This window comes from Oculina patagonica, chromosome 5 (assembly GCF_052425735.1).
Source record: "Oculina patagonica isolate OP01 chromosome 5, crgOcupat, whole genome shotgun sequence".
Lineage (NCBI taxonomy): Eukaryota > Metazoa > Cnidaria > Anthozoa > Scleractinia > Oculinidae > Oculina > Oculina patagonica.
In genome coordinates, this window is record NC_135762.1 from 5,105,364 (window position 1) to 5,130,386 (window position 25,023).

The 25,023-nt window shown below is 41.4% G+C and overlaps 2 protein-coding genes across 3 annotated transcripts; both read left to right on the forward strand.

Moving 5' to 3' along the window:
- Positions 1-14: 14 nt before the first annotated feature.
- On the forward strand, positions 15-12,291 carry LOC144653855 (uncharacterized). 2 transcript variants are annotated; one of them, XM_078513969.1, is made up of 3 exons: positions 15-214; positions 299-460; positions 10,895-12,291. In XM_078513969.1, the coding sequence occupies exons 1-3, from the start codon at positions 139-141 to the stop codon at positions 12,172-12,174; spliced, it is 1,518 nt and encodes a 505-aa protein (XP_078370095.1). In that variant the 5' UTR covers positions 15-138; the 3' UTR covers positions 12,175-12,291. The 2 variants fall into 2 exon arrangements, with proteins under 2 accessions (XP_078370095.1, XP_078370094.1); XM_078513968.1 differs by having other exon boundaries at positions 15-460.
- LOC144653156 (uncharacterized) lies at positions 2,881-3,750 on the forward strand. Its single transcript, XM_078513084.1, has one exon. It carries the CDS (start codon positions 2,902-2,904, stop codon positions 3,640-3,642), a length of 741 nt encoding a protein of 246 aa, XP_078369210.1. The 5' UTR covers positions 2,881-2,901; the 3' UTR covers positions 3,643-3,750.
- Positions 12,292-25,023: the final 12,732 nt, after the last annotated feature.

Consider the following 25,023-nt stretch of genomic DNA (forward strand, 5'->3'; position numbering starts at 1 on the left):
TGTTATCTTTCGCAATTCTCTTCAGATACGCGGCACTGGTTGTCCTGATTGCTTTCTCGTTGCTTGCTGTAAGCGATGGCTGTACTTCCAAGAGTGACTGCGAAGTGAATCAAGTCTGCTGCAACTACAGATGTGTTAATGAATCGAGTTGTGTCGATCGACGCTGTATGCATGTTTCCGGTTGCTCAAGAGGGGAGAGTTGTTGCAACTACAAATGTGTTTACGGATCAAGTTGTGTCGGTCGCTACTGTTCGTCTGATTCCGGTTGTTCCAGCGGGGAGATTTGTTGTGATAGTGGATGTGTTAAAGGATCAAGTTGTGTCGGTCACCGCGGTCAGTTCTGTAGGGATGCTGTCGACTGCAAATGAATCAAGTCTGCTGCCTCTAAGATGTGTTTATAATGGATCGAGTTGTGACGATCGACGCTGTATGTATGCTTCCAGTTGCTCAAGAGGGGAGAGTTGTTGCAACTAGAATGTGTTTCTGGATCAAGTGTGTCGGTCGCGACTGTTCGTCTGATTCCGGTTGTTCCAGCGGGGAGATTTGTTGTAAATATAGTGGATGTGTTAACGGATCGAGTTGTGTCGGTCAGTACTGTAGGGATGCTGCCGATTGTTCTACCGAGCAAAGTTGTTGTAAAGGTAGATGCGTTAACGGTTCAAGTTGTGTCGGTCAGTTCTGTAGGTATCTTGGCCATTGTTCTATCGGGCAGACTTGTTGTAGCAATACATGCGTCTACGGAAAACGTTGTGTCGGAGATTACTGTTCGTCTGATGACGTTTGCGGAATTTGGTTATACTGTTGTGACGAAAAATGCTCGAGAGATAAATGTTCTGTTTCTACCGGCGTACTTGTTGGATCAGCAGTTGGCTTAATCTTACTCATGTTTGTTATCATGATCATCGCGTATATCTGCGGTCGCCGTCGGCGGAGAGCACTTCGTCACGGCAGAGTAATAGAAGGACATAGACCAACAGAAACGACTGTCACAACCACAGGTACAATAAGGAGCAACCAACCCCACCGGGGACAGGTTCTACCATTACCGTTAGTGTTACCGTTTATTCCAATAAGGCTACCCACACTACCCCCCAGCATACGACCATGAACAGCAACAGCACACGACCAATCCTCACCATACAGCCCTGAAACATTGACAGTGAGTGAACAGCCCCCGCCTTCTTACGCTGAAGCAACATGGAGTATATGCTGCTTGGACTAACTATCAATATCAACAATGAGTAGCAACAGAGGGAAGTTTCAGTTTGTGACAACGTGTGATCACCTCTAATCTGTGAGCAGGCGTTCTTATTTTTAAAGGGACAGTAAAAACAAAAGAACACCTGACTTATTTATTTTACCAGCTGCCAACCACCCCATAATTTAAATAAACTGAGGTGCCCCAATTGTCAAACCACTCTTCGCAGTTGGGAGCAAATTCGGAACTCGGATGTCTATGAGGCGTAAAATACGTCAGCCTGTATTAAAACTTTACCTTGCTTAAATAAAAAATGTGTTTGGTAGCAGAATGAGATGACGCTCGTAAACATATATTAATTAATAAACTAATTATAATGAGAATGATGATGATGATGATGATGATGATGATGATGATGATGATGATGACGATGATAATGATCATAGTGAGAATAATAAAGGCATCCTGTCGCTTTATTTTCTAAACATTCCAACACCTCTGGAATCAGTGTTTAAACATAATATATTAAACTTTAATTTACTGAAACTCGTTGGAAGAACTGCTAACCATCTTGACGTAAACAAGGTACGCAAGGTTAATAACTTATCTGCACTACCTTCAGAGAATAACACAATTCGTCAGGGATTCAGATGACGTAGAATAAAAGTAGTCCTTGCAATAAACACACTTCATCTTTGCCATAGCTACCAGCTTCTGACCACACAAATTAATAAGCATATTGTTTAATGAGCAATTAGAAAAAAAAAACAGAATCCAATTTTTGACCATATGATCTGACATTATTACCCGAAGTGATAAGTAGGAAAGGGCATGATCTCAGGTTAGGTCAACCCCCCCCCCCCCTCCCCTTCACCCAATAGGAATGTCAGTCCAATGACTTTTCTTGGAGTCTATGTGGTTATATCCTGAAGGGCGATCTTTGCTGATGTCATCGTTTACATTTTGCCACATTAGCAAACAACTTTGCGTGCATGGAGAAGGCATCTACTTTATATGAATTGACTCCAGTATTTTAACAATTGCTGCACCAGCAATGATGGCAGTGGCAAAATCTAAACGATACGAGCATTTTCCACCACAAAAGTTGAACCATTTGGCCATTCTCGCAAGTCACGCGAAATCGTGACAGACAGTCACGCGATATCGTGAACAAAGGCACGCGCACGCGATATATTGTACCCGCACTGACTCGTCCCCAGTCGTCTTCATATAGCACGCGGCAAAGGGAGAAGCACGCGCGCGAGGTGGGGGAGCAGGGGATGATGTTCGCCCTCTCCCTACCCATCTCCCATTGCGCTCCCTTTCTCGGTACCCGTCTCTCCCTCCGCTGTATCTTTGCCGCGTGCTGTATGAAGACGACTGGGGACGAGTCGGGTACCCGCAAAGAAAAACGTGACGTCGCAGCCGAAATAACTTGAGACGGATCTTTAATTGCGACGTTCGAAGTTAACCACATTGCGTAATGAAGGAAGCCATCGATAAAGAGTTAAAAATAGCAGCATTTTTGCCCGTAATTCACTTAAAATACAAATATCGTGAAAAAGGGCACGCGATATATTGTACTCGTAGAGAAAAACGCGTTATGACGCCTCAGCCGCAATAACTTGTGATCGATCTTTACTTGCGACGTTCGAAGTGAACTACATTACGGAAGCAAGAAAGCCGTCGATAAAGAGTTCAATATGGCAGCATTCTCTTTCGCGATTCTCTTCAAATGCACAGCTCTGGTTGCCCTAATTGCTTTCTCGTTGCTTGCTGTAAGCGATGGGTGTACTTTCTCGATTGACTGCCACGGATGGAATCAAGTCTGCTGCAACTACATATGTGTTTCTGGATCGAGTTGTGTCGGTCGATACTGTTCGTCTGATTCCGGGTGTTACTTTGGGGAGAGTTGTTGTAACAACAAATGCAAATATGGTTATAACTGCTTGGGGTCTTCTTGTTCCACTGACTCTGATTGCGGGATTGGGTTAAACTGTTGTGACGGAAAATGCACGAATGATCGTTGTTCTGATTCTACCGCCGCCATCATTGTCGGTGCAGTAATTGGCTCAATCGCTTTCATCATCATGATCTCCTTGTTTATCGCCTGCGCTTGCCGTCGAACATTTCACGGCAGAATAATAGCGGAACCCAGTGAAACAGCAACTACTGTCACCATCCCAGGCACAATACAGAGCAACCCACCCCACCAGGGACAGGTGCCACCGTCCGTTAGCGTAACACAAGGCTACCCACACTACCCCCCAGCACAGTATGAAAGACAGCAGCACCCGACCAATCCTCCACCATACAACCCTGAAGCAATGACAGTGAGTGAACAGCCTCCCCCTTCTTACACTGAAGCAACACAGGAAGTATCAGGGGGAGCTTATGCTCCTTACCCTTCTAATGGTGCTTTTCCATCAGCACCACCTCTCTAACAGCAACACTGGCAACACTGATAAAGTGAAGGAATCCTTCCCTAGCCAGGAACTTTTACTGAAATCAAACTGTGAGGAATGAAGAAGTGTAAAGTCATAGTGATGATGTTTTTAATATTCTCCAGCCTTAAGAATGATCGCTTTTGAACACTGTTGGATTTTCATAAAGCAGCTGAGAGATGAATAGTTTTATACTGAAAGGAGTCATATTATAGCTTATTATTAATAGGCCGGCTTTGGCTGATTAGCGTTCATCTCCCTCTGCAGCGACCAATCTTACCAAACCCGGCGGTGAAGTTATAAGTCATAGCTTAAAATTGTTAGCCGTTAAATAGCCAAAAATTTAGCCGTTCGGCGTAAAAATGGAAATCAATTTTTAACACTTCTGTTAACCGTTACGGAAAGAAATTAACCGTTAGCCGTAAAAAAGCCAAAATATTTTAAACTGTTAACCGTAAATGCCACCACCCCACTGAGGCCCTCTTGTATAAACATTGTATAAGAATTTACGTGGACGATCACAATGTTCCAATGCCTGCGTCTCTATCGATCTGTTAAATCAATTTCACGTGCTTGCAAAGTGTAAGAACAAAATGGATTGCCTAATAAAAGAGATGCTTTTCATCCGCAAGCTGCGACCAATCCTTGTTGCTTTATGCAAATTTTGAAACTTTTTACCAACATCGCATATTTGATTTTATCGTTAGTCTTGAGAATGGCGTCAAGATGATGCCGAAAAGTCGACTGATAACTATTATTTTCGCATGTATATGCTTTACAAAATCTCTTCTTCTAATCATCATCATCATCATCATCATCATCATCATCATCATCATCATCATCATCATCATCATCATGATAATGACTTTATTTCTGCGTCAATTACATCTTGCAGTGGGGATGGGGAATCCCCACTGCTAACAGGGGACACCTAACTAGAACTATCTCTAAAATGAATAAAAAATCGAAATCGAAAACAGATAATAAACATAGGCACGCTAAGCGTGCAGGAGTTATTTTTTCAATTTATGGGGTGGCTTGGGGTGAAACTGGGTGATTCACTCACTCACTCACTCACTAGTCCTGTTGGGATGGTTTATGCCATGGGTTGAGCTATTTGTGTATGGCGGCCCACGGAGTCACTTTTTTGCACAAAATGTGCTTGCAAACAAAATAATTTTTACGTGCAGTTTGATACATCAGAACTGTTTTATTCAATACGTAAATTTTCATCATTTAATTCTTGGTTTTCACGTGACGTCATCAAAATTCTAAATCCAGAATCGCGAGCCCCCTGATTTTTTTATTAAACGAAAAGTACTATAATAAACGAAGTAATAAACGAATCAAATCAAAACCCACTCTCTTCGGAAAAGTTCTTTAAAGCGCAGTACACCTGAAGTATTTGTTTCCTGTCAGAACTGTTCAACAAAGATTTTCGTTCAATCACAACGTAAATTCTATTCAACAAACAAGAACTAATTGAGTTATCAAATTGTCACGGAATGGCACGCTCTTATTCTGTTTTTGCTATCGATCGTAGTTTTTTTTACAGCAAAGTTAATACTTGTGCCGGTTTATTAAATGTTTGAACGAGATGTTTTACAGTTGATTTCAGTTTACTTAGCTTTGGCCGCCCGCTTTGCGAAGTTTGTTGGAAAATTGGAAACTTTGTTATGAAGTTGCCAATTACGTTGCGAGTTTGCAAATCAAATTGCGAACTTCGATACAAAGTTCAACTTCGGCCCGACTGAACTTTCCAAGTTTGTTCGGTTGAGGAGTAACAAGACATGTTGCTCGAAAGTCTTGGCGATTTCTTTTCTGAACTCGAAGATTTTAGAACTTGTCAAGGAAAGTTGAAGTAGCTTGAAGTGCAAGACAACGTTTCGCATCAGCGATCACGCAAGTGATTTGCCGATAAATAAATTTTATCATGGCATAGAAATTTGGTCAAATTTTAACTTTTTGTATGAAAACACATATTTAACGATTTCTGTGAGGCATAATCTTCATTGTCTTCAATTTCAAGTATTCTGCGTTTGTAAACCGGATGAAACTGGATGGTTTACCCATATGTAAAATTGATTTTAATCGAAGCCGACGCGACGCGACAGGGAAGACTAAGGGCCTGTTTACATGGAGGGAGGGTGCCCCGGCTAACCGAGTTACCCGGCTAGAAGGGAGGAAACATAGCCCGCCTTTACATGCAGAATTCACAGCCCTTCTACCCGAGTTGAGACAGCGTCATTGAAGCGTGTCACAGCGTGGGAAAAGCATGTAGCTCCAAATGAATGAAGAAAAATATGACTTTTTACTAAATAATCGAGGCTAGCCGTCTTCCAACGAGTTTCCCTAATGGTCGCGGGTCGCGGGTCGCGGGTTTCAAGTCGCGTGTCGCGGGTTTTAAATAAGTCGCGGGTTTTGAAATTTAAAAAGTCGCGGGTTTTGAAAAAAGTCGCGTATTTTTAAAAGTTGCGAGTTTTCAATACAATGCATTTATTTCTCAGTAGAATTCATTCAAACAAATTTAAACCGGTTGCAAAGACGCCGGTTTTAAAATGATCGCGTTTTCTTAGGAACTACGTTACGAAGTAACGTTGCGAGTTAGACAATCAAATTGCGAACTTCGGAACAAACTTCCCAAACTTTGCCGACTGAACTTCTGAACTTCCCAAGTTTGCAAGTTGAGGAGGAACGAGAAACGTTACAAAGTGGTGGCAGAAATATTTCAGCGATTCTAGCTGCTCGAGTTTCAAAATAGTTGTTTGAACAAGCACGGCGTCGGTATCAACGTTCTGACCCACAGCAAGTATAAGGATTACATATGCCGTCCGTTGCATAACGTCCTGAAAAAAAACATGTTCAAATTGGGTATCAAACATTGCATGATTTGCAATCAAGCTTTTAAGTTTGAAAACAACGTTGCGCGCGAGCGATCAAAAGGTTGAACCAAAGTATTCATGATTGAACGCGTACGGTTGATAAATATATTTTACTAGTATTCTGTGGCAAAAACTCTTTAAAATGTTTTTAACTGGCGCAAATTTTAAAAACCCTTCTGTAGTTATGTTGACAGAAATGGTTTTGCTTCGCTAAACCATCGGAAGAAAACACGTACCATAAAAATAGAATTGAGCCGTAAACGTGTCGCGACTTTTAATTCAAATTTGTCTGGCTCTTTCGCATTTGTATAAAATTAATTCCACGTGAAGATCGGTAAAGCCGTCCAGTTTCATTCGGTTTACAAACGCAGACATTGAAGTTAAAGCCTCACAAAAATTTTAAAGATGTATTTGCTGTATATAAAAAGTTAAATTTGACCAAATTTCAGCCGACGTAAAATTTATTTATCGGCAGATCGCTCATGCGAAACGACGTCAGGCTCTTCAACTTCAACCAAATATTTTGTAACTCTAGCCACTGGAATCGCTGGAACATTACCGCTGCTGCCATGTTTTCTTCACCTGAATTTCTGACATGACCATGACTTTCGAGCAACATGTCTTGTTCCTCCTCAACTTGCAAACTTGGGAAGTTCAGCCGGACCAAAGTTGGGGAGTTTGTTCCGAAGTTCGTAATTTGATTGTTTAATCCGCAAAGTAATTGGCTACTTTGTAACGTAGTTTCCAAGAAAACGAGTTTAAATTTGTTTGAATGAATTTTACTGAGAAATAAATGGTTTCTATCGAAAACTCGCAACTTTTTAAACACACGCGACTTTTTTCAAAACCCGCGACTTATTTAAAACCCGCGACCCGCGACCCGCGACCATTAGGGAAACTCTTTATTTTGATGTGGAAGATCTTAGAACTTTAGTACGTCCATTTATGGGGGAATTCAATCGAAATTTAACAGTCTTTGGCCGCCAAATTGAAATTAAATTTGTTGTTTCGTGAATTAGGATAATCATTCCTACGAAAATTTCGAATTAATTAGCTGTTGCTCAAAGAAAAATTTCCCAGCCTACAGAGAAAACTAATTTGATCTAATTTTGGTCAAATAGCACTGTTTGGGTCCAGAATTTATGCATTTTAAGCCATTAACTTCAAATTTAATTTAAGAACACGCGCGAAGACATCCCGGCAAGCCGGGATAGCCCGGGCATAACCGTTTACATGGCAAAAAGCTATCCCGCCTAGAAGGGTGCCCCGGGCAAGCAGACCGAGTGCCCCGGCAAGGCGGGTTTCCCGTCTTGCATGTAAACGCTTCGATGCGTTCTCTAAAGAAACGTATGAAAAGTTGGCTCGCCCAGGGTAGCTCGGTTAGCCGGGTAACTCGGTTAGCCGGGGCACCCGCCTTCCATGTAAATAGGCCCTAATAGGGCCTGTTTACAAGCAGGCGGGTAACCCTAGCACATAGGGTTACCCTAGCACCTAGGGTTACCCTAGCGCTCCCACATTTCTTCTTTTTTTCATCGACGTGTTTACAAGGCGCTAGGGTTACCCTAGCAGCTAGGGTAAGGGTTACCCTAGCTGCTAGGGTAACCCTAGCGCCTTGAAAACGCTCTGCTAGGGATAACTCGCCTACCCGGGACAACTTTATTTTGGCTCCAAAAAGCTAAATATGTTTAAAAATACCGACAAAAACAGCGAATTGTGACCAAGAAACATCGTATTTATTCACAATTTGTCGTATTTGTGCACTGGAACGGAATTATTTTCGAATAACAGCTTCTTACGACAAAATTTTACAAGGTTAACTGAAGCGTAACCGGTGTAAGTTGACCCGGGGTAGTAGGGTTACCCTACCTGCGAATTTTGCTTGTAAACCCGGGCTATCTTCTAACCCTCTTGCTAGGGTAACCCTAGCACCTAGGGTTACCCTACCTGCTTGTAAACAGGCCCTAATTTGTTCGAGACAACATGTTTACGGCTCGCTGAACATAAAAGTCTTTTATTTTTATAACATTTGTTTCCGACAGTTTAGCGTAGCAAAGCCCTTTGATAACATAATTACAGAAGGAGTTAATAAATTCGGGCGGAAGTTTCACAATTTGAGTCGGCAAACTCGCAACCTATTTGGCAACTTCGTAACAAATTTTCCCATTTCCCAACGAAGTTCGCAAAGCGGGCGGCAAAAGTAATGACAACATTATTCTTCAAATCTGCTTTGTGCAAATGTTATATGTAATTTTTACTACGGCCAGGAAAGCTAGCCTCTCCAAACGTACGCTCGAATTAGACGAATAACAAGTTGGTGTTGGGTCTTTTGCTCACGGCGTGTGCATTGTAAGCAGGCCTAGGCGAGCGTTACGAAAAACGTTTTTAATCCAGGGTTAATTCACAACTCACCGATTCCGCCTTCTTCTAATCTAAAAATTTCGAACGAAATCGCTCACTATACAACTGTGTCAGATTGCTTCCCCTTTATAACCTACAATTTGATTGGTTCCGATAGTACCTGAAATCTGATTGGTGTGACAAACACACATACTTCACTGATTACAGGCCCATCACGCTGACTAAGAGCTATTTTTGAAGAAAAAATTGAAATTATGGAATAGCAAAGACAGCAGCTACTACATCCATCTAAAATGTTACTTAATCCAGCCTGCTCTGGGTCTTGAACTGCTTGAGACCGACGGCCGATCGTTCTTTATTTGATGACTTGCCCCAAAGTCCTGGGCCTAGTAGATATCTAATTGAACGTTTTCCATACGTAACAGTGTTAAATCTAGGTGGATGAAAATCTTTCTGCCGTATACTTTAAGTGTGGCTGTTTGTCAAAAACATATTTAAAATAGTTTGCGAGCACAAATGAGAAACAACCAAATTTTAATTAGTCGTCAGTCACGCGACATCGTGAAAAAAGTCACGCGATTCAGATCGTGAAAAACAGCACGCGACAACGTCTCAGCAATAACAATATGGTAATTATTATGACGTCTCAGCGAAAACTCGTCATATCGAACTGTACTTGCGACATTCGAAGTTAACCACATTATGAAAGGAAGAAAGCCTTCCGGATAAACAGTTAAATATGGCAGCATTTTCTTTTGCAATTCTCTTCAAATACGCGGCACTGGTCAGGGGCGTAGCCAGCTTTCTGAAGAGTTGTAGGCCTGGCCGCTTCTAGAGGGAGGGGGTGGGGGGGTTCGGGGTTATGCTCCAGATAAAGGCCCTAAAAAGTGCGATCCGGCAGCACCTAAATTTTGGCATTTCATTGCCGTGAATGGTCCGGCAATTTTCACTCATTGTTAAATATATAAACGCACTTGTCTTTAACGACACATACCTATCCGGTCTTTGTAAAATAAAGTTCTCGAGTTCGAGTATAAAGTGCCAATTTAAAAATATATCCTTCCAGACGTTTCGAGCTTTGCCCTTTATCAGTAGCTATCAGTGGAAGTCAAGTTGCTGTTTCGTTGAGAAATTTGCTAAGGCCACGAAAAAAGATTTAAAGTTCCAATGCAAGCTGCGACTTACTTTCAGTCAGCGCGGCTGACATGTTCACAGATTGAAGATGAGTCGCTTTTCCTGACGTTTTCGTTGTTTGTTCCCATCGCAAAACATGATGCTACGGACTTGTACATCTTGAATAGTGTGGCCATTTGTATTGAAATGCTATGCGACAGGAAAGCCAGGCGGATTTTCCTCGAAGCTGCAGAGGCGCTCAACGAAACGTTGCTGTAGCGTGCGGCTAGTTTTGGCGATGCAGATCGTAGAACGGCGACAAGAGATGCCATACACTGAGCCAGTTGTTTCGCAGGTGAAAGTATCCTTGATAAAGCATTTGGGATCCTGCAGGGCGGGGTCAAGAGAATTTGATCACAGGTTGCGGCAGCGAGCGTGCGTGCATGGAAAAGTTCCCACGTTAAGACCAGACTGGCTACTGTCGGTGGTGTGAACTAAGACGTCGTACTATTAAAAAAAAAAGCTCGAAACGTTTGGAACGCTATTTTGTAAAATTGGCACCTCAAACTCGAATACGAGAACTTTATTTTTTACCTTTTTATGCTTTAAAGCAAGTGTCACGCAGCCAAGAATTTCGACTTACTAGAGACTTGATCAATCGAGAAAGGGTAGTTGCAATATTTATAATGCATATTGCTTTCTATCATCTTGAAAGTGCTTCAGCCACAATTACTCTCTTGTTAGCACATTTTAAAAATACGAGTGGGCTAAAAAATCTGTAGGCCCGGGCCTACGAGCCTATAGGCTAGATACGCCCCTGCTGGTTGCCCTGATTGCTTTGTCGTTGCTTGCTGTCAGCGATGGGTGTAATTCCAAGAGTGAATGCAAAGCGGATGAAGTCTGCTGCAACTACAGACGTGTTCATGGATCAAGTTGTGTCGGTTGGTCTTGTTCGTCTGATTCCGCTTGCTTCATCGGCGAGAGTTGTTGTGACTACACATGTGTTAACGGTTCAAGCTGTGTCGGTCACTTCTGTTCGTCTGATTCCAGTTGTTCTAGCGGGGAGAGTTGTTGTGACTACACATGTGTTTACGGTTCAAGTTGTGTGGGTCAGTCTTGTTTGTCTCATTCCCGTTGTTCCAGAGGGGAGAGTTGTTGTAATAGTAAATGCGTTAACGGCTCAAGTTGTGTCGGTGAGAACTGTACATATCATTCCGATTGTTCTAGCGGGGAGAGTTGTTGTAACGGTATATGCGTTTACGGATCAAGTTGTGTGGGTAAGTCTTGTTTGTCTGATTCCCGTTGTTCCAGAGGGAAGAGTTGTTGCAATAGTAAATGTGTTTACGGTTCAAGTTGTATCGGTCAGTCCTGTACGTATGATTCAAATTGTTCTAGCGGGGAGAGTTGTTGTAGCAGAGAATGTGTTGAAGGTTCAACTTGTGTCGGTCGGTCTTGTTTGCCTAAATCTCGTTGTTCCAGAGGGGAGAGTTGTTGTAATAGTAGATGTGTTTTCGGTTCAGGTTGTGTCGGTCTGTCCTGTACGTATAGTCATGATTGTTCTAGCGGGGAGAGTTGTTGTAGCCGTTTATGTGTTTCCAATTCAAGTTGTGTCGGTCGTCACTGTTCGTCTGATTCCGATTGTTCCAGCTCGGAAAGTTACTTTGGGGAGAGTTGTTGTACCAACAAATGCAAATATGGCTCCGATTGCTTGGGGTCTTCTTGTTCCACCGACTCTGATTGCGGAACTTGGTTAAACTGTTGTGACGAAAAATGCTCGAGAGATAATTGTTATGATCTTACTAGGGTACTTGTTGGATCACTAGTCGGCTCAATCTCACTCATTTTCATCACCATGATCATCACGTATATCTGCGCTCGCCGTCGGCAGAGAACACTTGATCACGGCAGAGTAATAGCAAGACAGAGAGCAATAGCAACTACTCTCACCACAACTGGTGATATTCAGAGCAACCCACCCCACCCGGGACAGGTTCCACCGCCCGTTAGCTACCAACCGGGCTGCCCACACTATCCCCCAGCACAGTATGAACAGCAACAGGACACGACTAATCCTCCACCATACAGCTCTGGAACAGAGACAGCGAGTGAACAGCCTCCCCCTTCTTACACTGAAGCAACACAAGGAATATATGCTGCTTGGACTCAATATCATCAGTGAGTAGCAACAGAGGGAAATTTCAGATTATGACAATGTTTGATCACCCTTAATCCGTGATCAGGCGTTCTTATTTTTAAACGGACAGTAAAAACAAAAGAACACCTGACTTATTTATTTAACCAGCGGCCAACCACCCCCTAATTTTTTTGTTATTGATTGACATGTGCTGAATGGCGTTTTAAAGAACCTTTTTGTCAGCACGTTTACCGTTAAATGCATGAATTAATTGCGGTTTGATATCAGAATTGAGTGAGTGATCCAATGAAGGAATTTGAGGCCAATATCATAACCTCATTACCATTCGGTAAAAACAACGTCTCAGCAATAACAAGGAAATAATAAAAATTGTGACAACGTCTCAGCTGCAACAATTAACTCGTGATCGATCTTTACTTGCGACGTTCGAAGTTAACCACATTACGGAAGCCGTCGATAAAAAGTTAAATATGGCAGAGTTATCTTTCGCAATTCTCTTCAGATACGCGGTACTGGTTGCCCTGATTGCTTTCTCGTTAGTTTCTGTCAGAGATGGCTGCACTTTCAAGAGTGACTGCGGTGTGAATCAAGTCTGCTGCAACTACAGATGTGTTGACGGTTCAAGTTGTGTCGGTCTTTCTTGTTCGTCTGATTCGGGTTGTTCCAGCGGGGAGAGTTGTTGTAAATATAGTGGATATGTTAACGGATCAAGTTGTGTCGGTCAGTCCTGTAGGGATGCTGTTCGAAATGCTGTCGATTGTTCTACCGGGCAAAGTTGTTGTAAAGGTAGATGCGTTAACGGTTCAAGTTGTGTCGGTCAGTACTGTTTGTATGATTCCGATTTTGTCGGTCGTCACTGTTCGTCTGATGACGATTGTTCCACCAGGGAGAGTTGTTGCAATAGTAAATGTGTTTACGCATCAAGTTGTGTCGGTTGTCACTGTTCGTATGATTCCGATTGTTCAAGCGGGGGGAGTTGTTGCAATAGTAAATGTGTTTCCAGTTCAAATTGTGCCGGTCGTCACTGTTCTTAGGGTGACCCTATTCGGTGGAATGGTGGAATAGTAGCCTGCGTAGCAGGCGTCGAAAGGGGAGGGTGGGGGAGTTGGGAAGAGAGAGAACCACGCAGGCTAGTGGAATAGCGGAACGGCATGGCGGAATGGCGGAATGGCGGAATATCCTAAAAAGAGGAATGACGGAATATCCTAAAACGCGGAATGACGGAATATCCTAAAACGCGGAATGACGGAATATCCTAAAACGCGGAATTGCGAAACAGTAAAGAAAGGAAAATTTAAACTACGCTTTGATTCAGTTTAGGTACTTTATTTCTTTCGATGACGCTAGTACCCCTACCCTATTTAAGGAAAAAGAGAGCGAAAATTGATACCCTTTGTAAGGCCCAAAACCGAGAAATGACCTCGAAGTATTGAAATTCGTACATTCATGGCATAATAATGGCCTTCTTATTATTAATATTTTATTCACTGCGCAACAAGTACTTTGGGAGAAAATAAAAGTTGTCAATGTCATTACTTAGTCCAACGATGGTTATTTTTGTATACAGCAGCTAACACAATTATATTTACTCGAATATACTGATGACTTATAACATGCGGCTCTTGTATTCCTGGCCAATTTTTTCAAATTATTGTCGGTCAAAAGTAAGTTTTAGTCAAACGCTATCAAAAGAGCTTAAAGATTAGATATTCGTATGATCGTTGTCAGGGCTATCGCTAAGACTTCGCGAAAATAGTGATATTTAACAAATTGTGACGATCAGGCGATCGCAGAGATCACATTGAAACCAGGAGTAACACACGGCTGCTGTTATGTATAATTAATGTGCTATAAATGATGAAGGTAAAACAGCCGACCCTTACCATTACACTGACGGTTGCCCACCATCTGCGAACGTAAATACAGGCCGCGAACGTAAATGGCCGCCAGAAAATGATGAAAGTAAAACAGTACTCCCACACTTTGTAAAACCGCAAACCGCAAAATAGTACACGCACACGTGCAGGCCCCTTCTTGCGTCTGCGAAAATCCAAATCCGTTTTTTTGAACCTGAAAACCCTTAAAATGGCTTATCAAACCAAAGAATCTGCACTTTAGGTGGACTCCAACTCTTAATCTGCATTTCAAGAATTCGTGATTCGTCCGATTCTTGAGAAAGGATTCAAAAAGGGAACAATTGCCCTACGGTAATGGCTCTGATAATAGTTCACCGAAGAGCGCCGATTTCATAAAGAGAAAAAAACATTACTATGATACGTTTTTGATCAAGGATTATATTTGTACATGTTCACATTCACAGAAAAACAGGAAGGTTAACTTTCAGTGTGAAGTTTAATTTTTTTCTAGAACAATTAAGCGCTGTAGAAAACACTCTTTTTCCAGTCTGATGTCTGCTCTACTACTCTGATATAGATAAAAGAAAAACAAAATAAATAAACCCAAAAAGTCAATCACACCCGATTACCCCCAATACCGCACAACAATTCTTTTGCATTGCCTGCAGTTGTGTTCGAAGAGGTTATTTTTTGGGCAACTTCAAATTTATTTGTTAACACCTACATTTTACAATTTGTTGTTGTTGTTGTTTACATATGTTGACGCCTCGATTTAACCAAAGATTATCTTGTATTAGTTATTAGTCCGTGTTTAGCGTAAATCGTTCTAGTGTCATCGAAAGAAATAAAGTACCTAAAAATCAAAGCGTAGTTTAAATTTTCCTTTCTTTACTGTTTCGCAATTCCTCGTTTTAGGATATTCCGTCATTCCTCGTTTTAGGATATTCCGCCATTCCGCGCTTTAGGATATTCCGTCATTCCTCGTTTTAGAATATTCCGCCATTCCGCGCTTTAGGATATTCCGTCATTCCTCGTTTTAGGATATTCCGCCATTCCGCCATTCCGCTGTGCCGTTCCGCCATTCCGCCGAACAGGGTCACCCCTGTTCGTATGATTCCGATTGTTCAAGCGGGGAGATTTGTTGCAAATATAGTGGATGTGTTAACGGATCAAGTTGTGTCGGTCAGTCCTGTAGGTATGCTGGCCATTGTTCTATCGGGCAGAGTTGTTGTAGCAATACATGCGTCTACGGATCACGTTGTGTCGGTAGTCACTGTTCGTCTGATTACGGTTGCGGAACTTGGTTATACTGTTGTGACGAAAAATGCTCGAAAGATAAATGTTCTGTTTCTATCGGCGTACTTGTTGGATCAGTAGTTGGCTCAATCATACTCATGTTTGTTATCATGGTCATCACGTATATCTGCGCTCGTCGTCGGCGGAGAGCACTTCGTCACGGCAGAGTAATAGAAGGACACAGACCAACAGAAACCACTGTCACCACCACACGTGCAATACAGAGCAGCCCACCCCACCCGGGACAGGTTCCACACCCGGGACAGGTTCCACCGTTACCGTTACTGTTACCGTTTATTCCAACAAGGCTACCCACACTACCCCCCAGCACAGCATGAACAGCAACAGCACACGACCAATCATCCGCCATACAACCCTGAAACAATGACAGCGAGTGAACAGCCTCCCCTTCTTACACTGAAGCAACACAGGGAATATGCTGCTATGCTGCTACTATTAGTAGGGGGCGTCAGCGGCAAGTGGGGAATAAACGTCCCAAAACCCCTCAAAATCACACAAAAGCAGACAATCAACAATAGGTAAGTGATCTTTATTTATATGGCTTACAGCATTGTAATTTAGGAACGAAAGATCTCAAATTCGTCAATTTATGAAGCATATTTTTCGATCGCTTGAGTCGAACCGACAACGACCGTTGCAAATAATTAACGAGAGAGCCTGGGCCGCCTGTGATTGCTCCACGAAAAAGCACGAAAAAAATACGGATATTTCCGACTACTGTCGGAGAAAACATTGCGCATGTCTAGGCTCTGCGAGGGTCGGATATCAAGACCCAGGATTAAACAAAAGCCATATATACAGTGAATGCTTTCGAATTATATTTGAAGATGAAATACGAAAGAATTTTGCTGTCTTTGACTGAAATTCCACTCGAACTGCGTAGATACGATCGCATGTTGTAAAGCGGATTCATGCGACATTGCTGTCAACGCGAGGTCTCGTCCCTAGCGACCTAGGCTGATGACGAAATAGAATGGCAAGCATGTAGCGACCAAATTTGGCCTAATTTTTAACCGCTCCTAAGCTAAAAGAAGCCCCCATCTCTTGCATTTGTTTTAACTTAAATAATATCTTTGAAAAGAGCAAGTTTTTTGGTATGGTTTATTTTTGACGTTTGTAATTTTTAAACGATGTAAGTGCTAGTAATTATTTATTCGTGTTTTAGTTACGCAATCCATTGTTTGTGCGACCGGCTTTTTATAAATCGCCTTTCAGACACACGTGCGTTAGATAGATAGATAGATAGATAGATAGATAGATAGATAGATAGATAGATAGATAGATAGATAGATAGATAGATAGATAGATAGATAGATAGATAGATAGATAGATAGATAGATAGATAGATAGATAGATAACTTTATTTTACATGGTTAGAACACTTAGCTAAAAGCTAGTTTCCAGGTTCACCATGGAAATACATTTAATAATTTTAAAAATCCTAAAAAATGCAAAAAATGAAAATACAATTAATACTTATAATTGAGATAAGAAAGCTGATAGAGTGAATTCGTGTAACCCGTTTTTTATATGCAAATGCGCCGTGTAATATTTAAATGAGCTGTACAGGAAAACAGAAAATTGCGGACAAATCGTAATTATTTGCATGTGGAAGTCAGGTTAAAATTCAAACATTTACCAATATGTAAAAACCAAAACAGATAACGGGGCTTAAAATTTATCATGCCTTGAATTGTCTTGCGATTTTAGACAAACATTTTATATTCAACATCCCGTAAAGAAAAACAAATTAAACTTGACTGTAACACAATTCTGCGCGAGCAATCCAATGGAGAGCTTTAGCAAATTACGATGACAAACAACTTTTGTTTAGCAAACAAAAGGTTTAATGAGCAGGAAAATAGCTGTGCATGTGTTCTATTACTCTTGGCAAATTTCTTTCCCATCTTCTGAAAAACAACAATGTGAAATGACTAAATCCTGCGTGATTTGAACCAGCCGCTAATTTTCGATTTAGGTTGAACATGTTCTTGAAGTGCTTAAAGAAAGACACGTCCTGTTTATACTTATTTTCTGTATAACTATTAAAGTGATTTCTTTGAGGTTTTCTGACCACTCGTGTATTGTTTTATTGTACACAAACATTAGAGTATTATACGACTCATTAACATATAAAAAACGGGTTACACGAATTCACTCTGATATGTCACTTTTAAAATTGTTATATAACGTTTGTAAATGTGGCAAGTCACGTTTTTTCCACGAGATCGCAAGTGATCACCCACAGCGGAAAGTAATCCCTTGAGAAATTAAAAAAGTCCCTTGAGAGTTTACAAATATGTGGTTCCAAATTTTGTCCACATAACCCCTATTCTACGTTTTTAGCTTGTAAACAAGCAAAAACGTCGAAAAAATGATGATGATGATGATGATGATGATAAGAATAATAAAGGCATCCTGTCGCTTTATTTTCTAAACATTCCAACACCTCTAGAATCAGTGTTTAATCATGATAAATTAAACTTTTACCGAAACTCGTTGGAAGAGTTGCCAACCATCTTGACGTAAACAAGGTACGCAAGGTTAATAACTTATCTGCACTACCTTCAGAGAATAAAACAATTCGTCAGGGCTTCAGATAACGTAGAATGAAAGTAGTCCTCGCAATAAACACACTACATCTGTGCCATAGCCACCAGCTTCTAAAACACCAATTAACAAGTATATTGTTTATTGACCAATCAGAGAAAAAAACACAATCCGGTTTTTGACCATATGATCTGACATTATTACCCGGAGTGATAGTAGGAAGGTAGGGCATGATCTCAGGTTAGGTCGACCTCCCTTTCACCCAATAGGGATGTCAGTAAAATGACTTTTCTTGGAGTCTATGTGGTTATATCCTGAAGGGCGATCTTTGCTGATGTCATTTTGCCACATTAGCAAACAACTTTGCGTGCATGGAGAAGGCATCTACTATATATAAATTGACTCCAGTATTTTAACAATTGCTGCACCAGCAATGATGGCAGTGGCAACATCAGAACAATACGAGCATTTTCCATCACAACAGTTGAACCATTTGGCCATTCTCGCAAGTCACGCGAAATCGTGACAGAAAGTCACGCGATATTGTGAATAAAGCACGCGATATATTGTACTTATTGATAGAGATATAGATAGGACCGCGTGGCACCCGTTTAAATATGATATAAATAATTATTTTTAATGTGTTGGAGTGCCGGTAGTAGGCAATACTGCCGATACACCAAATCCCCTCGGATATACACCCTGTCACAGGGAGCCCTCACATCCGTTAAGAATATGAATAAAAGATTAACCTACCTTTATCGCGCGCGTGTTTTGTGGCGGCCATTTTGAATTTTTAATACGCGCGCGGTCTGCTAGTGCGAGGTCTGGAACCGATATTACGGAGATCGCGCGGACGCTGCTCGGAGCTCTAAAAAAATGACAAGGGATGAAACTGAAATGATAGCGTTCCGAATTTCGCATAAGTTCAAGGGGAAATTTACTTCGTAATTTGACAAAAATTACTCTGTGGGAAGAAGAAGCATTAAGCTAAACATATTTAAGTTTATTTAGCCCAAACATTAAGAAGGTCTGTGATATTTTGGCGTTGTTTTAAACTACTCGCTTTCGCGCTATGTCTCTGCCAGTTGGGAGCCACGGAAGTGAAAAATGCGAAAAGTTGATTGACAGAATCGAAGCGGAAGTGCGAGCGTCGCTTGTTCTGATTGGTGTGCTTTAATTCCGGAAGTTGGATGACTTTATTCCGGAAATAGAATGCTGCCAAAGGCCAGGAAAACCCGATTTATGAAGCCACAGTGGCGGGAAAGTTCGAAAAACTTTTATTTGGAATAGTTCAGCAATTTTATCACCGAATATTACGTTAAGAAATTTCTTCCACCTGACAATATGAGGTACGTATAAAATAGTAGGAGAAAATTTCGCCAATGTCAATTAACTCGAAGGTAATTTTGTGCTTTGAGACGCCGAGGTTCTCGTAATTAATGACCTTTTCGGTACTGCGATTCAGATCAGCTTAAAAAATATGTTGCTGTTCGTTTGCCTCTAGCGTTTTGACTGACTGCCAAAAGAAAGTGCTGGATGTCGTTTTGGCTGGCCATAATACTTTTCTAGCTGGGGCCGCCGGTAGTGGGAAGTAGTTTCTCATGAAGCAAATTTGCGAGCACACAGAGAAAACGGTTTTCGTCACAAGCACAACTGGGCGTGCGGCGAAGGTTTTAAACAAAGCAAAAAAAATCCATTATTTTGCAGGAATTGGTGACTGCCACGAACCTAAAGAGGTGTTTTGTGTGTTTCATGTTTATCTGGCTGTTTATTTTTTTTGGTTTCAGAGAAATAACTGATATGTTTGAATATATGGGTGCACGCTACCGGTACACGAACATAACAATGCAATGCAGGAAATTTAATGTATTATTGTAGAAATTTCAACATTTTTTTATGAAATATAATTGGTGAAAAGAGCCTGGTAAATTTCGTTATGTTATTGAAGCATGATATCCAAAGTTGAATTGTTCACAAATTATCCGGCTGAATATGGGCTCTGAAAACAGATCATTAAAACAGCTGAAGTTAAGGAGGAATCTTACGTCTTTCGGCTTTCTCAATGATCAAACATTTTTATACAATGTGCACTTCATGATGGATGAAATGCTAAACCATCAAAGCTTCTTTTTTGCAATATACACATCTTGTGAAGAATTCTTTAACTCAAACATTTTCATTCAGCTTTTTGCTTAAGCGAATTTAACTGCCGAGAATGATGGATGGAAATGTTGATCGTTTAAAAGTGGCCGGTGGTTTCACGGGCCTTGAAACTTTGAGAAAAGATGAAAACATACACAAATTCATTCATCACAAGCGATAAATTGTTCGCTCTTTCACACAAAACCCGTTTAGGTCCGTTTCTGTATACCATTTTTTTCTTGGAGTAATTAGATTGGGCCGACTTTTCAGTGCTGAATTTGCTAATACTTGAGTAAATTTTTTTCACTGTACGGCGCGCCAAATCATTTGACATGAAATGGCATTTCATTCCACTCTACCCGTAAGGCTGATTTCTAGTTGAATGCTTGTGAAGCCACAAAACGTAGCCACTCCAAAATACGATATGACGATTTAAATCTGTAAGGTGATTCACGAGTCCTATAGACACGTACATGTAGATCTCAAACACAATCCTCTTTTTACGCTAAATACCATGCCGTGACCTAAGGTCAAGGTTACCGCGACCGTGCAAGGTCAACTACTGTTTATGACCGGGAATTCAAATTGTTTTTATTTTAATTTTTGTAAATTAAAACTGTTAAAAACAACTTTGCCATTCAAAACCACGGTATACAGATTTAAAAATGCTAAGCTACCTGTGGAAATCACATCTCTCTTCGTTAACACTAAAGCGCATTAAGTACTCACCATTCCGTTATTTTAAGTTTGTTTGTCGACTCAATGTTGATTCCTTCATTTTCCACAGCGCTAGCTGAATTACTCTTCAAATCATTTGCAACATTAAGAGGACGCCATTGGTCCGCCATGTTGAACGCACGTCACGCAACCCGCATTTTGACTTCCGGTCTTTTATTTCCATCTTATTTCCGTTCCCCCCAACTGGCAGAGACATACGACGAAAGCCAATGAGAAGTTTCATCCCTTGTCACTTATTTATTCTCGGTGAGCGATCGGATCCTCCGAGAATTTACGAATTCTGCCGCCCGTCCCAGACTTCCGTAATATCGGTTCCAGACCTCGCACTAGCAGACCGCGCGAAAATTAAAAATTCAAAATGGCCGCCACAAAAACACGCGCGCGATTAGGTAATCTTTTATTCATATTCTTAACGGACGTGAGGGCTCCCTGTGCCCTGTTAAAGGAAATTTGGGAGGGTTCCCGCGGGGCAAAGAAAAATCTCTGACCCCGGCGGGATTTGAACCCACGACCTCCGGATTAGATCTACGGACGCTCTACCGACTGAGCAACGAGGCCAGTACGGGAGCAGGTCGGGGTAATTTAGGTAGTGAGTCGCGGTAAGTATACAAGTGATAGAGATATAGAAAGGACCGCGTGGCACCCGTTTAAATATGATATAAATAATTATTTTTAATGTGTTGGAGTGCCGGTAGTAGGCAATACTGCCGATACACCAAATCCCCTCGGATATACACCCTGTTAAAGGAAATTTGGCGAAATTTCCTTTAACAGGGTGTATATCCGAGGGGATTTGGTGTATCGGCAGTATTGCCTACTACCGGCACTCCAACACATTAAAAATAATTATTTAATATCATATTGTACTTATTCTCGTACCCAGATTTCTACTTACCACGGTAGTACACATCTGGCCAAGTGCGTTCAATTCGCCAATCTGATTGGTTGATGAACAGCTTCAGCATTTGGGCGCGGATGATGCAAACTTTGTTTCGCACGCGCGTACCGTACGTTAGCTAGTAGGAAAATATTTGGTTTTAAAGGCTTTTCTACAAACGCGTCGTGTTTTGAACGTAATTAATGCGAATAAGCTATAGATACAGTTTGTAGTTCAAGCTTGTTAGAACAAAAATGTTTTAAAATGGCGATATTCGTGGGTAAAAAGATGGGCAGAAAGCTTTGAAAATCTGACGCGTACTTGACGCGTACAGCTACCTTGTACGCGTCAAACACAGCGCGCGCTTTTCCCCACCGTTGGAGTCCACTTTAGGTGGACTCCAACTCTTAATCTGCATTTCAAGAATTCGTGATTCGTCCGATTCTTGAGAAAGGATTCAAAAAGGGAACAATTGCCCTACGGTAATGGCTCTGATAATAGTTCACCGAAGAGCGCCGATTTCATAAAGAGAAAAAAACATTACTATGATACGTTTTCGATCAAGGATTATATTTGTGCATGTTCACATTCACAGAAAAACAGGAAGGTACTTTCAGTGTGAAGTTTAATTTTTTTTTCTAGAACAAGCACTGTAGAAAACACTCTTTAAAGTCTGATTGATGCCTGCTCTACTACTCTGATATAGATAAAAGAAAAACAAAATAAATAAACCCAAAAAGTCAATCACACCCGATTACCCCCAATACCGCACGACAATTCTTTTGCATTGCCTGCAGTTGTGTTCGAAGAGGTTATTTTTTGGGCAACTTCAAATTTATTTGTTAACACCTACATTTTACAATTTGTTGTTGTTGTTGTTTACATATGTTGACGCCTCGATTTAACCAAAGATTATCTTGTATTAGTTATTAGTCCGTGTTTAACGTAAATCGTTCTAGTGTCATCGAAAGAAATAAAGTACCTAAAAATCAAAGCGTAGTTTAAATTTTCCTTTCTTTACTGTTTCGCAATTCCGCGTTTTAGGATATTCCGTCATTCCTCGTTTTAGGATATTCCGCCATTCCGCGCTTTAGGATATTCCGTCATTCCTCGTTTTAGGATATTCCGCCATTCCGCCATTCCACTGTGCCGTTCCGCCATTCCGCCGAATAGGGTCACCCCTGTTCGTGTGATTCCGATTGTTCCAGCGGGGAGATTTGTTGCAAAAATAGTGGATGTGTTAACGGATCAAGTTGTGTCGGTCAGTACTGTAGGTATGCTAGCCATTGTTCTATCTTGCAGAGTTGTTGTAGCAATACATGCGTCTACGGATCCCAGGGGGGGTACTTGCAGTATAGATGACGGGGGGGTTCGACGGAGCTTCATATTGGGAACCCAAAAAAATACATGAGCCTGAAATTTTACACCCAAAAAAATACCTGGCATCAAAATTTTTTTGACCCAAAAAGGACAAGACCTAGCACCTCGTTACTGATTTATTCAATCGAACAGACTTTAAGACCTAAAAAAATACATGACAGATCTCTTGACCCAAAAAAATACCGAGGGTGTAAATTTTCAACCCAAAAAAATACGTCGGACCTCCCCGTCATGTAAACTGCAAGTACCCCCCCCCTCCCCCCTGGGCTACGGATCACGTTGTGTCGGTAGTCACTGTTCGTCTGATTACGGTTGCGGAACTTGGTTATACTGTTGTGACGAAAAATGCTCGAAAGATAAATGTTCTGTTTCTATCGGCGTACTTGTTGGATCAGTAGTTGGCTCAATCATACTCATGTTTGTTATCATGGTCATCACGTATATCTGCGCTCGTCGTCGGCGGAGAGCACTTCGTCACGGCAGAGTAATAGAAGGACACAGACCAACAGAAACCACTGTCACCACCACACGTGCAATACAGAGCAGCCCACCCCACCCGGGACAGGTTCCACCGTTACCGTTACTGTTACCGTTTATTCCAACAAGGCTACCCACACTACCCCCCAGCACAGCATGAACAGCAACAGCACACGACCAATCCTCCGCCATACAACCCTGAAACAATGACAGCGAGTGAACAGCCTCCCCCTTCTTACACTGAAGCAACACAGGGAATATGCTGCTTTGACTTACTATCAATATCATCAATGAATAGCAACAGAGGGAAATTTCAGATTGTGACAATTGCAACGTGTGATCACCCTTAATCTGCGATCGGGCGTTCTTATTTTTTAAAGGGGAGTAAATAAAACAACACTTGACTCACTTATTTTACCAGCTGCCAACCACACTCTAATTTAAATAAACTAAGGTGGGCCAAATGTCAAACCACTCTTCGTAGTTGAAGGGCAAATTCGGAACTCAGACGTACAAGGCGTCTGCAGAATGTGCATTTACAGCGTGTAATAAAACTTCGCCTTCCTAAAATAGCAAAAATCTGTTTGGTAGCAGGGTGAGATGGTGCTCGTGAACATATATTAACTAATAAAAAAATGACGATGATGATGACGATGATGATGATGATAGTAAGAATAATAAGGGCATCCTATCGGTTTATTTTCTAAACATTCCAACACCTCTAGAATCAGTGTTTAATCATGATAAATTAAACTTTTACCGAAACTCGTTGGAAGAACTGCCAAACATCTTGACGTAAACAAGGTACGCAAGGTTAATAACTTATCTGCACTACCTTCAGAGAATAAAACAATTCGTCAGGGCTTCAGATAACAGAATAAAAGTAATCCTCGCAATGAACACACTTCATCTGTGCCATAGCCACCAGCTTCTGACCACAAAAATTAATAAGCATATTGTTCATTGACCAATCGGAAAAAATAACCAGAATCCCGTTTTTGAACATACGATCCGACAAGTAAATGTATCATGCCCTCCTTACCAGGAGTGATAAGTAGGGAGGAAGGGTAGATCTCAGGTTAGGTCAACCCCCCCCCCCCCACACACACACACACACACACACACACACACACTCCTTCATCCAATAGGGATGTCAGTGCAATAACCTTTTCTTGGAGTTTATGTTTTAACTTCCTGAAGGGCGATCTTTGCTGATGTCATCGTTTACATTTTGCCACATTTGCATACGACTCAACTTGGAGAAGGCATCTACTTTATGAATTGACTCCAGTATTTTAACAATTGCTGCCCTAGCAATCAGGGGGATGGCAGCGGTTAAATCAGAACAATACGCGCATTTTCTGTCACAACAGTTTAACCCATTTGGCCATTCCTGCAAGTCTCGCGAAATCGTGACAAAAAGTCACGCGATATCGTGAACAATGTCACGCGATATCATGACAAAAGTCACGCGATACCGCCATAAAAGGCACGCGATATATTGTACCCGCAGAGAAAAACGTGACGTCGCAG

What these genes read in the sequence shown, in the direction of transcription:
- LOC144653855 (XM_078513968.1), top strand. Translation starts at nt 139, where the DNA reads ATGAATCGAGTTGTGTCGATCGACGCTGTATGCATGTTTCCGGTTGCT. An exon ending in CAGTTGCTCAAGAGGGGAGA is followed by an intron (nt 461 to 10,894) that starts GTTGTTGCAACT and finishes AAGCGGATGAAG; the next exon opens with TCTGCTGCAACTACAGACGT.
- LOC144653156 (XM_078513084.1), top strand. Translation starts at nt 2,902, where the DNA reads ATGGCAGCATTCTCTTTCGCGATTCTCTTCAAATGCACAGCTCTGGTT.